We start from the raw sequence: 15502 nt of genomic DNA, 5'->3' as shown, positions 1-15502 counted from the left end.
CAGGTGAAGGGGAGGAAGGGGGAAAACGCTGAGGTTCAAGACATTGACTGTGAGAAATGTAGTTGGCACTAGCTAAACTGGCAGGATCATGAGTAAATCCACCAGAATGAAAGATGCAAGGACAAAGAAAGACCTCAGGTGTAACACCAGCCAAAGCACCAATATGCAACTGTGCTGGGATCTTGGGAGGATGACTAGTCTCTTTTAGTCTGTCCTTTCCTTTTGGAATTCTCTTCTCAACAAGGAGTCTCATTAGCTCCAACTTAACCTCATGGGCAACACTGTCACCCTATTCTGGATCCCCCTAAGGACCCGAGAAATGTGATTATGATTGTTTCTCTAAAAAGGGAGACAATTTTCCCCAAGCCCCCATGTCACTTTGCTGCATCATTATGGTGCCCAGCTATTTGTGTTTATGAGAAGCCAGTGTAAGCAGCTCCTACTGCCAGGGACCATCTGTACTTCACAGGGACCGAACCCATAACCATGGCTTCTTTGGAGCAGATCGGCAGGCCTGGTTCTGAAGTCTGCATCTGGCTTTCTGCTTTGCACACATCCTTTTGTCTGGGCTCCAAAGCCTGATGGCTGAAGCTTCTGGAATGCCCTAGGCATTGCTGAATCAGATGTTTTTCAGCTTCAGTGATTCACAAATTCCAATTTGCAGAACTTTCTCAGGATAGCTATTTTTTGGAGCCCCTTTTCTCCAGCTGCCTCCAAAATGAACTGTTCCTCACCCTCAGTTTCTTCTGACTGTGAGATGTGTGTCTGCAAGTCCAGTTTGGGACCATGTCTGTGTCACCACCCTTCTATGGGCTTCAAAGACAAGGCAATACACTGCTTTTTGTGTGATCAAAGTTGCTGTTGCAATGCCTGACCCCAGGAAGGTTTATGCAGCCCAGCTTGGCATCTTGTGTTTCCATATGGCCCCAAGCAGTTGCTTTGAGCAATCAGCCCTCTAGAATCAGGGTCCCCTGAGACACACCGGCACAGGAAATAGCACGTGGAGCCTTGTTGAGGAACGCATGTGAATACACAGCTTTAGACAGAAGGAACTCAGCCACTGAAGGCCCACTGTCCCTCTACTGAGTTCTGAGACACAGTTGGTGCCCAGAATGGAGAAAGGCCCACTCCTCCATCCCATTTCACACTAGAGGATACTGTAATCAACTCCACTAATCCCACTTGCTGAGACTGGATCTTCCGGAACCTAACACCGATGAGGCACTGGGGGACAGATACTCTCTCCACTTTTGTATGATGAGTGCATTGAACAGGGCCAGAGTCTTCTTTCCTGATAGTATCTGTTTTGCTCCTGTAGGAAAATGCCATGTACATGAACAGGGATGGTGGCAGGATGGGGCTTATGATCAAGGAGACTGACTTGAAGAAGGGTCATCTCAGGGGTACAACAGAGCAATTAAGAACTTGGGCTCAGAAGCCATTCAGCAAGGCCTGTATTTGAATCCCGTTCCGCATTTAACAGTGGGGCAGCTTGGGCAAGTTACTGCACGTTTCCAACCCTCATGAGAGCATTAAGAGACATGATATGTGACAAGAGCAGACGCACTGCCTGCAGCTCAATAAGAACTCAGTGAATATCAACAATAATGATTTTTATTTATGCTGGGACCTTCCCATGGGAAGCAGACATAAGTTGTGACAGAGACACTGTTATGTGTCCACCCGATTTCATTTTATAGTCTGCTTTTTAAGTACTATGAACTTGAAGACGATCCAGGAAGTTAGGTTGGGGTCAGGTGACTGGGTTCTGGCCAATGAGATATGAGCACCAATGATGTACATCACATCCAGATCCGGTTCTTAAAAGATCTTGACTTGTGCTTTCTCTCTCCTTCATTTGCACAACTGCAAATGACAAACCCTTTGATGGCAGAACCACAGGGTGGAAGAAGCTCAGATCCCCAAGTGTCTGCAGAGAGACAGCATAAAAAGGAAACTTGCCCAAACTGTATTGAACTCGGCGAGAGTAAGAAATGATTGTTTATCATACTGAGCCACTGACATTTCAGAGCTTATTTGTCACTTTACCATAACATAGCCTATCCAAACTAATTCACAAAAACTAGCACAGGTAGTAGATGGGGGAACCAGCTGGTCCAGAAACAACAGATATTCCCACTCAGGTAGAAATAGGCAGCATAAATTTTTCATCAGTAGGAAAATAATTGTCACACTCTAAAAACAAAATTGATTGCTGGTTTCTCACACAATTCCCTGCTGAAACCATACAGTTGTGATAGCATGGAGCAGTTTTTGCGACATGAAAACCTTAGTGTGCATTTCCTGGTCTTTATAGAGCATCACTTCCATGTCCCAAACTTTGCATGATTGATTCTGTGGATTAAAAACATCCTCTCCATGAATTTCAATAAATTGGCAGTGAATTTCTTCAGTGGAAACATATTCTCATTTAAAATGCACGTCATGGCATGTATCTCGTCTGGGGACCACCTGTCAAAGGAAGCAGCCATTTGTAGTTACGGCTACACAAACTCATAAATGATCACAGCCAGCCTGCATTAGAACATGGCCACATATGTTTAGCAAAACACCATACACTCCATGCACCACGGCTGTCCTATGCCAATGGACCAGAATTTAACCCTGTAAAGTTCTATTTTGGAGACTCAAGGGCCCTTGCATATACTGTTACTACTGCCTGGAATGCTCACTCTGCATATGGTTATTTCTTCACCTTTGGACCTCTGCCCAAAGGCCAGCTCTTCAGAGATGCCTTCCCTGACTACTCTTTCTATAAGAGGTACCTCCCTCACTTAATTCTCTATTTCTCCATCCTATCCATTTCCTTCATAGCACTTATTATAATCTGCAATGGAGGGGGAGTGTTTGTTTACTTGTTTATTATCCATTTCTCTCACTAGACCTAAGTAACCATGAAATCCACCCCATCTTTAGAATTCCAGATATATGAGCCAATACATCCCCTGTAGTGTTAAAATCAGTTTCAGCTGGATTTTTCTCACATTGTAGCTGATTTTACAGCTGAAATCTTCCTAACAAATATATCTCCTCTCTACAGCATTATATTTTTGTCTTCCTGATACTAACTCTAAATTAAAAATCTTCTATGTGTCGGGCCCTGTATTAAGTACTTTATTTCATTTAATTTTCATAATAACTCTGAAAATTAGAAATGATTTAATGCTATTTTATAGATGAGGAAATCAAGGCCCAAAAGGTAGAACTTTTTTTGTTGACTCTGCATCCCTTCTTTTGGGGGAGCTGCTCTCCCCTACTCTGTGTGATTCTGAAGGAACTGTCATTCAAGTATACCACAAGGGTGGGCACATGATCCAGCCTTGCCAATCAGGGCATCTCTCTACCCAGACTCTGTGACTGGGCCAGAGGGAGACACGTGATCCCAGCAAAGCCAATCACAATGCCTCCTTGGCACATAAATGTTAGGATAGTAAGAATCTCTCTCTGACTCTAAGATCATACACTAAAAGACCTCATAACACTTCCCAAGAGCTATCTTGCTCCCATGCAGAAAGATCCTGTGTAAGAATGAAATCTACATTCAACGAGAGTGAATGAAAAACAGGCCAACAGCATTACTTGAATCCCTGGATCCAGCATGCCTGGGACATACGCCTTGGACTTTTCAGTTACTTGAAGCAGTAAATTCATCTTGTTACTCGACATGTTCTGAGTTGTGTTCCTGTCACTTGCTACTGAATAAGGATGAAGTGAACACCATGTAGAAGCTCAATAAATTTTAAGTTCTCTCAATGTTCCTCCTTAAACTTGACCATGCCTCATAACCTCACCGACCAATCAGTTGACAACATGTCAACTCTGCTGCTCCAACGATCTCTATTTTCCTTACTACCCCTCCTATTTTTTTGCATAACCAACCACTTTTGTTTATTTACTTTTTACGATATACTTTTTAAACCCATGGATGATACTGAATCATAATCCTGCTTAAATATCCATAGGTTATTTTATTTTTGCAAAGATAAGTTCTGAAAATCATAAAACCAAATAGACTGATAATACATATACCAAAATTAGATTTAAAATGTAGGTCACAGCTCTTATTCACTCTATCCTGGCATTAAAGATTTCACAAGGATACGTACTTAGAACACCACCAAGTATCCCAACATTTACAGACATAGGTGTTGTCGAAAAGGTCTTTCTCTGATTTTAGCAAAGAGAAACCATCCAAATTTTATTCTTTATACTACTGACACGACTTAACTTTGGCACACAGTATTACTATTTCTCTTACTTTAGCAAGTTCTATTTTTCTCAAAGCCTTTCCCCCAATTTTTCCAGAAGTAAATATCATATTTCCAACCTTCGAAATATATGTACCAGGTTGGGATGTTCACATATAACCTTTCCAATTTCAGGCTAAGCAAAGACATGCATTTAGAACTATATTAACGTCATTAAAGCAAAAGACAATCCAACTTAATATCAGGAGATGTTGTGACTTTCCATTTAGTGTTTGATATAGAAAACATTACTTTTGACATTCTTTATTCAAATACCAGTCTGATCGCACATGGCCCAAGAACATTCAAATAATAAATCAAAAAAAAACCAGATGTATAATGTTTGAAGATTGGTCTTCAAACATTATAGCAGTGATGCCACGTTTACCTATGATCTTGCCAACATAAAGCCACATCCACACCCTAGTGGCCATCAAAACACTCAGCAGAGCTTCCTTAACTGTGCTGTTTGGAGCTACCTGTGTGAGTTCTATTGACTTTCTTTTCAAGCTCTGAATAGCTGTAGGGATCTCAGCAGGGGTTGGAGGAACCAGCTCAACATTGGCATAGTGCCAAAATGTGGCTAATCGAGGCTTCATGTAAGTCGCAGCACTGGGGCTTTCTCTGAGAGGTTACAAACAAATTGGGCCACAGTTCTAGAGTGAAAAGTCTGTGGCCTCAAACAGCTAGCTTAATGTCACCCCCCAAAAGGTTTCTCGCTACAGCTTACATGTCATTTTGTACAGCCCCTAGGCCATGCATATGGTGCTATTCCCTATATCTGACTGCAGAACTTTGTCTTTCCAAAGGGGCTCACTTTTAAGTAAGTTTCCCCTTAGTCTCTTACCCTGAAAATGACTGACAGGCCCACTTGCTAACAGTGGCAGGGACCACAGCAAGAATTAAAAGCCTCCAAGCCAGGCAGATTGCCTTTAAGATGTTCTGTTTTAAAAGTCAGTGAATATTGCCCTGTAAAGTAAGGACTATGGTTTCTCGTTCATTGAGTTTTATACTCAAGGGAACTTCAAAGAAATTTTCTCACTCTTTCATAGCCCTATTAACAGTTGAGTAAGGCAGCAATGAATATACCCATCAGACACATGAGAAAACTGAGGCCCAAAGACATGAAGCGATTTGACTCAATAGCAATCATCAAGTCCAAACTGGAATTGGAATTCTTCCTACCTCAGACCAGCTTGAGAGGCATGATCATGTCCTAATTTGCCAGGCCACAATTATAAGCATCCATTCCCCAACCCTCTACCATAGCCAGTCCCAGTCAATTTAGCCAATTAAGTCCCATCAGATTAGCTTGCCAGATAAAAGAGAGGATGCCCAGTTAAATCTGAATTTCAGATAACTTTTCTTTTTTTTAGTATAAGCCCGACCCAAATTTCGCATGACTTATACAAAAAAAAAAAAAAAATTGTTTAACTGAGTGTCCTGTAGTTTTATTTGCTAAATATGACAATGCTGCAACAGATGTTCTCCACGTAGACCAGATAAGGGTTGAAAGTTGCAATTTCCTTGGAAAGTCACTTTTCTTGCACAGGTCCCCTAACAGTGCTCTTCAGTAAGAGCGTGACCCTGTAAGGTTTGATACGAGGGTAGGGTTTGAGGTCATATCACACTGTGACTGAGACTCAGGGACTCTTTGATCCTACCCTATTATTCATCCTCCTTTATAGGAGCTTCCTGGAGTCTGTTGGCACAAGGAACAATGGCAAAATAGGACTCAGGACGCCATTTCATTATAGGCAGAGCAGTGGCCTTCCCCAATAGGAAACATGGCCTATCGATGTTGGAGTCTGCGCAATCTGATTAGCGATTTATCTGCCCTTGGAAAAGACAGGAGAGTCGAGGAGTGGGGCAGGTAGAGGAAGCTGAGGTGTGGGCTGAGTATTCACCTCTGATACTGTCTCTAGTTCGGGCTGAAGGAATCAGGTCAGTAGGCTCTTTTGAAAACCGGAACTGAGAACATGTAAATTTGAAAGTTATGGGATCAGACAAGGGGGGGTCAGAAAATCAGGGAGGAGAAAGCCGGGCTGCAAAGGGGGAGCAGAAGAGAGGGCCTGGAGTTCTCTTGGATTCCACTTCTCCAGTTCTTGGCTTGAGCTGCACTGCTAGATGCATTTCCTTTTGAGAACTTTGAATAAATTCTTTGTGCTTAAGCTAGCCCGGGTGGGTTTCTGTTACTTAAATCCATGTTGTCACTTACTTAACTAAGAGAAAAACAACCAAATAAAGAAGCGAGGTCCCAGTTCAGTTCAGTTCATTGCAATTTATTTAATTTAAAAATAAAAACAGAAACCAAAAAAAAACAAAAAACAAAAAACCAAAAAAAAAAAAAATCCATTTCCAATGAAAATACAAACACTTTGGGTGGTTATCCAGCTTTTTTTTTTTTTTTCCCTGTAGGCTGTTCTGGGCTCAAACCAATCAAATGAGTGAAGATCAATTTTGACTGGAGCCATAGAGCATGTTGCACCAATTAAATTACACCAATATATTATTATAATACCTTTGAAATGCCTTTCAGACCAATAAATAAAAAAAGACAAATTCAAATAAAAAAGTCGACTTTTTATTACCAAAAAAAAAAATAGAAATTAAATAAAAGTCACAACATGGATTATTAAAAAAAATGTGCAGTCAAGTTTCTCTCTTTTTTTTTTTTTTTCTTCTAGGAATGATACCATGCCAGTTAATCCCTACAGAACATTTCCAGTTTGGCAATAAGCAGTCAGTTGATCATTCACATTTGTACTCAAGACAGCAGGTCTGGGCAACGCTCACCTGAATTTTACCCTGAAAAGTGCTCCTTGTCATCTAAAGAAGCAGCACCTTGTAACAGGGATGGAAATTCAGAGAGTACTTAGCATTTTCATTTCACCTGGGGTCTTGAAGCACTTCCTGAAAACTGATCATGCCTTGAAATTTACCTGTAAAAAGAAGTATAATTCTACTCCTTTGGCAGATGTGTAAACTAAGACACTGAAAGGCCCACAGAGGCAAGGAAAGGACCAGGAGAGCTGACATCGAATCTCCTGCTTGGTCCATCATGTCATAAAAGTGTCTCTCACTCGTAATTCCATGGAAATGAATCAAGCATGACTTCCTCGGCTGGGGATTGGCTGGTAGGGATGACAGGACTTACTCAGGAAGCAGGGGAGCTGCTTTTCAGGGTATTTCCCTCTAGTCTAAGTTTTTCCTTCAGAAGACAGAGTCAACATCAGATCTAGAATTGGAGGATTTAGCAGAATGTCAGAACTGGCAGGGCCTGAGAGACCAGCTGATCCACCCCTCCGGCTCTCACTCTGAGGAAAACAGCCCCCATAACACCACAGGTGCTTACGACCAGTTAGCAACCTAGTTAGCAACACACTAGGACTTGCCTCATTGTCTCTGCCTCTGAGTGGAGGACCGTGTCTGCCACAATCCACTGTCTGGGTTTATTGATGAAAGTGAACGTGTGTGTGTATGTGTATGTGTGTGTGAGAGAGAGATTTTGGGGTTTGGGAGGCAGGGCGGGGAGGGTATAGAATGATTTTCCTTATAGTGTCACTTTAATCTAAAAATTAGAAGGCTGGAAAATGCCAAACAGAGGCGATCACTTGGCAAAAGGAAAAAACACATCAACCAGCAGGTAGGTGTTACATCTAAGTCATAAATACGGACAGCTACCAACTAGGCCAGCTGCCATACAAGAGAGACCAGCAGTGCGGCAGTACAAGTGCTCAGAAAAGGCTGCATTAAATGAGACCAGGAGTAGGGAGCTCAGAGGTTGCAGAACATCCTCTGTGTAGCCACACACCCTCCACGATTTGCTACCTACAGATTTTTTCCCTTTGAACCTATATTGGAGCTCAGAAAGGAGGTGGGACTGAGTGAAAGGAAACGGAGAAGTTCCCCACAATAATTACTGAGCTCAACCTGAAGGAACGCACAAACTAAAACCCCAGAGCTGGTGGCAAGGGGAGAAATGGAGCCACCTCCTTGGAGAAAGGGCAGTTTCATTCTAATTAATGTTCTTAGTGCCTGAAGGTGATTTCTTCTCATCTCCCTATGAATTATTATCGGTTGGTTTTCCCAAAAATACCCCCCAAGACTAGCCCTCCTTATATATCCAGGTGTCTACCAAGAAGTCAACCATCTTGAAACAAGGGTTTCAGTTTGCCCAGGCCAGCAGAATCTGAAATCATCTCAAATTCCCAAGACCATTAATTCCAAATTCAGTATATGAAGACGTCCCATTGTGGGAGTGACATCTTGTCACCTGTAATCTGGGTGTCTAAAACTTTAATACCCAGTTACGTTACTTTCTAAGGTAAGAGTCTTTTCATACGTCTTCTCTGATCCCTCCAGAAGCATTTGGATGACTTCTAGGGAAATGTCCCCTGTCCTGCATACTTCCTCCCAACTCACTCTGCTCTTCCAACACCTTATTCATTTGAATGGATGGAGCTTTCTTTATCCACGAAGCCTAGGAGTTCAAACTCGTGACATGGGATACCTAGCTTTGGGAGAATGCACCTTCTGCTGACTTTCCTTTCCTTGTCCAAATATTCTACCTACACATTAACTCCCTTGAAGCAAACTCTCTGCTTCTAAGGATTCCACACTTGGCGGATGGGGAACCGTCTCCTATTAGTAAACAGGCTGAATGGTTGAGCCGGTTACTCTTTTGGAGACTGTGGACAGCGTCACATCCCATTCAGAGCATTCATGCAGGTGAGAATGAATCTAAGAGGTGGCATTCCAGTTAATATTGAGACATTAAAGAAACAGACGAATTGCCCCTTGCTGGTGTGGGTCAATTTCCATTCACCTGCACAAAGACCACAGAGGATCCCAAGCTCTGTTATACACCAGAGTTCTGACCTCTGACACCACCATCTTTTTACCTGTCCACCCTTAGGAGATTATGCTGAAGGGCAAAACAGACATCAGGAAAGAAGCCAAAACATCACCATGTGCTGACTCTACGTCCTTAGCAGAGTTCAGAGAATTCTCCCTCTGACCAAGGCCCTGTCTTCCATTCAAGGTAGAGTAGCAAAGTAACAAATGCCACACTAGTGGCATGAAAGACATAACAGATCCCACAGGATGCCCTAACCTAATTCCCAGGGCTTAGCCAGGTCAAGCACTACATGCCAGGAGTGCTACGGCCCGCTTCCTGCCCCCCATGGCAGCCATGATTATTCAATCACAGCACTCCTTCCCATGTACCTGGGCTACCCAAACCAACACACTCAGCAGCCACTATCAATCGATCACAGATTCAAGCTCAAGTTGCTGAAACAGACTTGCCAACCCCCTGCAGTCAGACCAAGCTTACTAATGTGAGAAGGAGCAAGCTCTAAGCTCACTCAGAGCAGATGGTCTCTCTTGCCTTTCCTCCAGAAGCATTTGGATGACTTCTAGGGAAATGCTCTTTCTCTCATATGCTTCTAGCCCACCCCTCTAGGTGTTGGCCAATGCCACCTCCCCAGACAGCTGGTCCTCTAGGAGGTGTCATAAAGCCAACGCCCATTAGGACCCAAATTCTGACTGGCAGTTGACAGGAATGGCAGACAGCCCACTTATCCCTTTTAGACACTAGCTCAAGGCTGCAAACTTGGCCAAGCGAGATGGCACCGATCCTTTTCCAGTCTATTAACATGGCCAGCAAAGAGGTAACTAGCTCATTAGGACAAGTCACTGCTCCCCTTCCTCCCTCATGCCCACCCCCAACCCGCCCTGCACCCCAGAGAGCTAGTTGAGCTTGTTGCAGATCTCCAGCGCTTTCTTGTAGACCTGAGTCACGTCATCCATGTCTGTAAGCAGGGAGAAGCTGCTGTCTCCCAGCCGATTCCGGTACCGCTTCAGGTACTGGGGCCGGGGCCGGTTCTGGAGCCCCTCGAAGTCCTGGATCTGAAGGAAGTTTTCAGCAGAGACGCAGCTGCGGATGCGCTGGCGGGCGGGGCGATTCTCCTGCAGGTCCAGCAAGTCGAAGGAGTCGCTGGACAGGACGCTGTCATCGCTGATGACGCTGGAAGGCCGGCTGTAGCTCCGGGAGAGGCCCTCAGCAGGCACGCCGGGCTCCAGCAAGGATTCCAGTGTGGGCATTTCGGGGCTAGCGAGGGCTGGGTCCATGGTGCCCGCAGAGTACTTGCTGCTGTGTTTCAAGATGCCCTTCCTGCGGCAGGAAAGGCTGAGGGCAGTCACCCTGGCTGGGTCCGGGGGCGTTGGGGATGGGACGCTGCTCCCTGTCTCATCATTACCGTCCAATAGCTCCGAAGACTCACTGCGCTCCGGAGAGGAGTAATAACCTGATTCTCTCTGCTGGGTCTTTTTCAAGATGCCTTTCTTGGGCATGGTGGCCGAGTGTTTGGGGCTGAGTTTACTTGGCACCTCCGCCTCGGGGGAGCTTGGGAGGGGCATGCCAGTCCGGCACAAGTCCTGGTCCATCTTGAAAGCAGAGGGTAAGGCAGGACTGACGACACCTTCGATGAAGCCAGTGCTGTGCGAGCGATGCTCACTGTTGCTTCGCTTCTTCAGGATCCCTTTGGGCCGCTTGGAACTCAGCTTGGATGGGCTTTCGGGCACCGAGTCCTGGCCGGACTGGGCAAAGTCATTCTCTTTCTTGGACTTCTTCAGTGACCTCTGCCGCTCCAGCATGACCTCAGAGGCCCCGGGTTTGGCCAGGCCCTTGATTTTGGCTTCGGCCTCGGCCTGCAGCCCCGTGGAACGGTGGTGCCAGTCGATAATGCGAGCCAGGAGCGGGGACTCGGAGTTGTGAAGGGCGTCACAGTCACAGACACTGCTCTTGTAGCCCCAGTTCACCCACCAGTGGTTGGCGATGTCCTCGATGGTGGCCCGACGATCGGGGTTCACCATCAGCATCCACCGAATGAGTCCTCGAGCATCTATGGGACAAGAAACAAAAGGAAGATGCCTTATATAAGAGCGCTTGGCTTTGTGACAGGGTTGACACTCCAGGGGTGGCTAAGGAGACATGGTCACTTTCAGAAAACTCCGACTGGAGCCCCGGTCCAGCCAGAGTCTTCCAGGACATACCTCAAAAGCATCATCAAGACACAGAACCACGCAGGCCATCACATCCTCACATGTTTTTCCACGTGCGTGGAGGACTATTATAAACTTATTGAGCTCTCCATCAACTCTGGTCTTTATAAAATGGGCAAGGCCAGTGCCCGGGAAAGAATCTAGACCCAACCACAAGCAGGGCCCCACCATTCCTTTGGTACATATCATTTTACTTAAAGGGAGAACAGGTCTGGATTGCCATGGCTTCCTTTAGTCCTCCAAAGGTAGGCTTGTATAAACACACAGTGCTCAGAGTTACTGGGATAGTGTGTAGGCACGAAAAGGAAATTTGCGGCTGAGATGGTGAGAAAAAGTCTCCTCAGCAGAGAGGGAAAGACAGAGAAGGATGGAGAGGAGCTTATACCTGGCACACCTGGGCAGTGACAGGGGCCATACCCAAGGCAGGCCTTGGCCAGGTTCTGAGCCCCACGCCTGGTGAGCTCACCTCCTTCCTCTCTCTGACATAAGCCCCAGTGTGCTGAGCTGCCAGATCAGAGAGCTGATCTATGTCTGCTCTCCGCTTACAGCCTGTCTGAAAAACTCCATTTGCAAATTTCTGCTGCCAGAGAATTAGGGGGAAACCCCCAAAGGGATGTCGAGAAGGCCAAAGGAACCAACCGACTCTCACAGCCTAGAAATCGACTTTCAAGATAAAGCTGTGCTCTCTCAATGGGGGTTGAAGTATATCTTGGGAAGGCACACCTCCCCTCAGCTGCAAGGGGGCCAGGGTGAGCTGCACCCCTGAAAAGTACAGGACAACTGTTTATTCAGTCACTCAACAAATATTTCCTGATCCTCTGCACTGTGTCGGGAACTGTGTTGACACCATTTAGCTGGTGTGGCAAAGAAGACCGCCTAAGAGGTCACCCTGAAATTTCTCAAAAAAAAAAGGGTAGCTAACTGAAAAAATATAGAGACACTCGGTACACAAACGTACACACGTATAATATATATACACACACAAATGTATATAACAGTCAATCCTCGTTATTCACAGATTCTGTACTTGTAAATTTGCCTACTCGCTAAAATACATCTGTAACAAAAAAGTCAATACTCATGACACTTTCCCAGTTGCTTGAGTACATTTAGAGTGGCAAACACTCTGAGTTGCCCCAACATGCACATGCGTCTCCAGCTGAAATCTGACAGGGGCCAGAACTCTGCCTTCTTATCTCTGCTCTCATACCAACCAGTCCCTTTCACGGTCTCTTCAGTCTGTGTTTTTCACATTTTTGTACTTTTTGTTGGTGATTTCACCGTTTAGCCCCCAAGCATAGTGCTGAAGTGCTGTCTAGTGTTCCGAGGTACAGAAAAGGCTGTGATGAGCCTTACGGAGGAAATGGGGGTGTTAGATAAGCTTCACTAGGTATGAGTTACAGTGGGTTGGCTGTGAGTTCGACATCATTAATCAACAATATATTTTAAGTGAGGTACCTTTAAACAGAAACATACATAAGAAGAGGTGACATACTGACTGAACACTGTGACCAGAGGCCCTGTATTTCCCCAATGCTTCAGTATTCACTAACTCAGCGCTCACAGCAACTTTACAGAATGTAACCACCATGAATAATAAGCCTCAACAATGCGTGCCTGTGCGTGTGTGCATGTACATGTATGGTATGTATACATGTGCAGTAGTTCGTGTTAACTGCATTTCAAAGATGGCCACCCTTTCCATTCATGCACAGAGCTCTCCCATCAAGAGATGGAGCTTATGGCCTCAGATGCTGTGACCAGTAGCACAGGGAAGAAGTGATATTGTCTGGCGTCCAAGAGCAGACATTAAGAAGGCCTGGCAGCTTCTTTGTCCTCCTTGTTAGAGCCCTGAGCGGCCACGTAAGAAGTCCAGGCTTCCTCTTGGACAGATAGGCCCCAGAGGCTCATGGAGACAGAGCTCACAGGGAGGTGTCCCACCACCAGCCCCTAGCCCCAGCTGTCATCTGGCTGCATGTGCATGAGAAATCCCAAGCAAGGCTAGAAGATCTCTAGTCGACCCGGGGAATAGTGGCTGACGGTTACATAATTGTTTAAACCACCGAGTTTGTCTGGGGGGATGGGATAGAACTGTTATGCAGTAATAGTCATGAAACAGCCCCCGTGTGCCATGCTCCTGGCTGGGGCACCGTAGGGAAAAAGGGCAGGTGCCACCCTCGTGGCACTTAGACTCTAGGGAGGTGGTTTACATGCCTACCTGGACTGGAAGGGACTTCATGTACTACCTTTCCCAAAGTGTTAATTTTTAGTGGAAAAACTGAATCCAAACAGGCTCAGAGACTTGCCCAAGTTCCTACAACGAGCAAACAGAACTCCTAGCTTGCCTGCAGTGGAGAATGCTCGTTCTGAAAACTGCCATTTGGGGAGGTTTGGGTAAAGCAGCCTAACAAGCCAGCTTTGCCAGAAGACGAAGACCTGGGGAGAAGAGGGAGGAAAAGCCGGAGACTCCTTACAGACATTACGACAGAAGCAGAAAGCATGAGCTGGGGCGAGTGAGCCAAACACTCCCACTCAACCTCTGACCCGCCCCGGGCACGCACCTGAGGGCTGCGTGGGCTCCCGGTACTCTCCGCTGCTGATCTGCCGAATGAGGTTTTTGTGATCGAAACCATCGAAGGGCATTGTTCCATAAACGAGAGTGTAAAGCAACACACCTAGGGCCCAGCTGTCCACCTGGAGCGGAGAGACAGGACATACAGGAGCTGGGAAGCAGATTCCAGATGCCTTCCAAACCATTAGCATCACATAGTGTGCGCAGCCACCCCCAGCGACCCCAGGAACTGAATTTAGCACCTGGCGGACAGGTTCCCATGCAGCCTGACAACTGATACGCAGAGCAGCTGTGCATTTCCATTTCAAACCGAGACCCGACCTATGTCAGAACTTTCTCAAATAGATTATCTTCTTTGATCCTTATCATAATTTTGTGAAACAGGTAGGGCCTGAATTATTTTCAGCCCCACTTGACAGGTGAGAATCCTGAGGCACAAGGAGCTAAATGGTTTCTCCAGAGGCCTCATCCCAGTGATGGAGCTAGGACTGGACACAGGGTTCTTCGCTCCTAATCCAGGGACCAATTTCTTCCTGTGCCTTCTTCAAATAGATCAGGGGTGGCAAACCCAAATGCTTATAAGAGCCAGGCAGACAACACACATGAACAAAGCAAGAGAGAATTGGGGGTACAACATGTAGTGTTGGGGACAGAGATAAACTGTAGAGTGCCTTCCCCCATCTTAAGCAGGCTGCCTCCCCTTGGCTAATCGCTGCCACAAAATAATGAAGTCCCAGCACTGTTAGATTCTTTGTTTTGTTTTTTTTTTTAAGAGAAGTCAGAAACCAGATTTTTATGTGAAATCTCCCAGTTAGTAAATGTCTGTTCATTTTTTTTTAGAAAGACTAACGTAGCCAAATAAAGCCTGTGTGCTGGCCAGATCACAGGCTGCCAGCTTGTAACCTCGGAAACAGATCCTCGAAGATCAAAGCAGCATTCATTATCTATGATAAATTTACAGTGTCGCGTTTCTTCAGTTTTGTAAATTGAAGCCTAGGCTCCCCGCTTACATTCTCATTTCAGAGAGACTTTCTCTTCACTGTCATTGGTAGAGGCTCTTGGCATCCTCTTCGGCCTCCAGCCCTGCCCCCGAACACTCTTAAACAGATAAATATTTGGAAGGAAACATTTCAACCCCACTGAGCAGCTGCTATTTAAAGGATACTGAGTGGATGAATCTCTCTTTTAAAAAGAACCATCTTTTTTAAAGAGAACAGTCAGTCACAACTCACCCATTTTCAAAATAACATTTTTCACAGACACATCTTTTTACAGTGGCCATGAAAGCTTTAGGCATACAGAGGAATGCACTTCTCATGAACTAAAAGTTACAACTGAATGTATTTCCTTAATCAAAAAATAGATGCTGTCAAAAATATTTGCAAAAAGATATTCATTCTCAGAGTTAGGGGTTTTTTTGGTTTGACGTTTGTTTTGTGTTTTGCTATAATGAGGAAAAACAGAAAATCTGTCTAAATCTTGCGGGGTAACTAAATTATGGTATATTTATCCATAAGGTAAAACATTGTCATCATTGAAAATCATGTTTTTAATAACGAATTCAGAAAATGTCACAATATGATGTTAATAAAAG

The 15502-nt window shown here is 45.1% G+C and overlaps 1 protein-coding gene and 1 pseudogene across 1 annotated transcript in view; both read right to left on the bottom strand.

The window, feature by feature from the left end:
• Positions 1–849: 849 nt before the first annotated feature.
• Positions 850–9464, bottom strand: LOC112481872 (annotated as a pseudogene).
• NUAK1 (NUAK family kinase 1) overlaps positions 6664–15502 on the bottom strand; it is a 71432-nt gene continuing 62593 nt past the window's right edge. Inside the window, exons 8-9 of the mRNA XM_025048757.1 lie at positions 13898–14030; positions 6664–11176 (exon numbers count right to left, since the gene is read on the bottom strand). Of these exons, the coding sequence (XP_024904525.1) occupies positions 10023–11176; positions 13898–14030 (1287 nt within the window). The 3' untranslated portion in view covers positions 6664–10022. The remainder of the gene's footprint in view (positions 11177–13897; positions 14031–15502) is intronic.

The sequence above is a fragment of the Pteropus alecto genome, unplaced genomic scaffold, assembly GCF_000325575.1.
Source record: "Pteropus alecto unplaced genomic scaffold, ASM32557v1 scaffold94, whole genome shotgun sequence".
Lineage (NCBI taxonomy): Eukaryota > Metazoa > Chordata > Mammalia > Chiroptera > Pteropodidae > Pteropus > Pteropus alecto.
The sequence above is the reverse complement of the archived record's forward strand: the minus strand, read 5'-3'. Positions and strand labels throughout refer to the sequence as shown.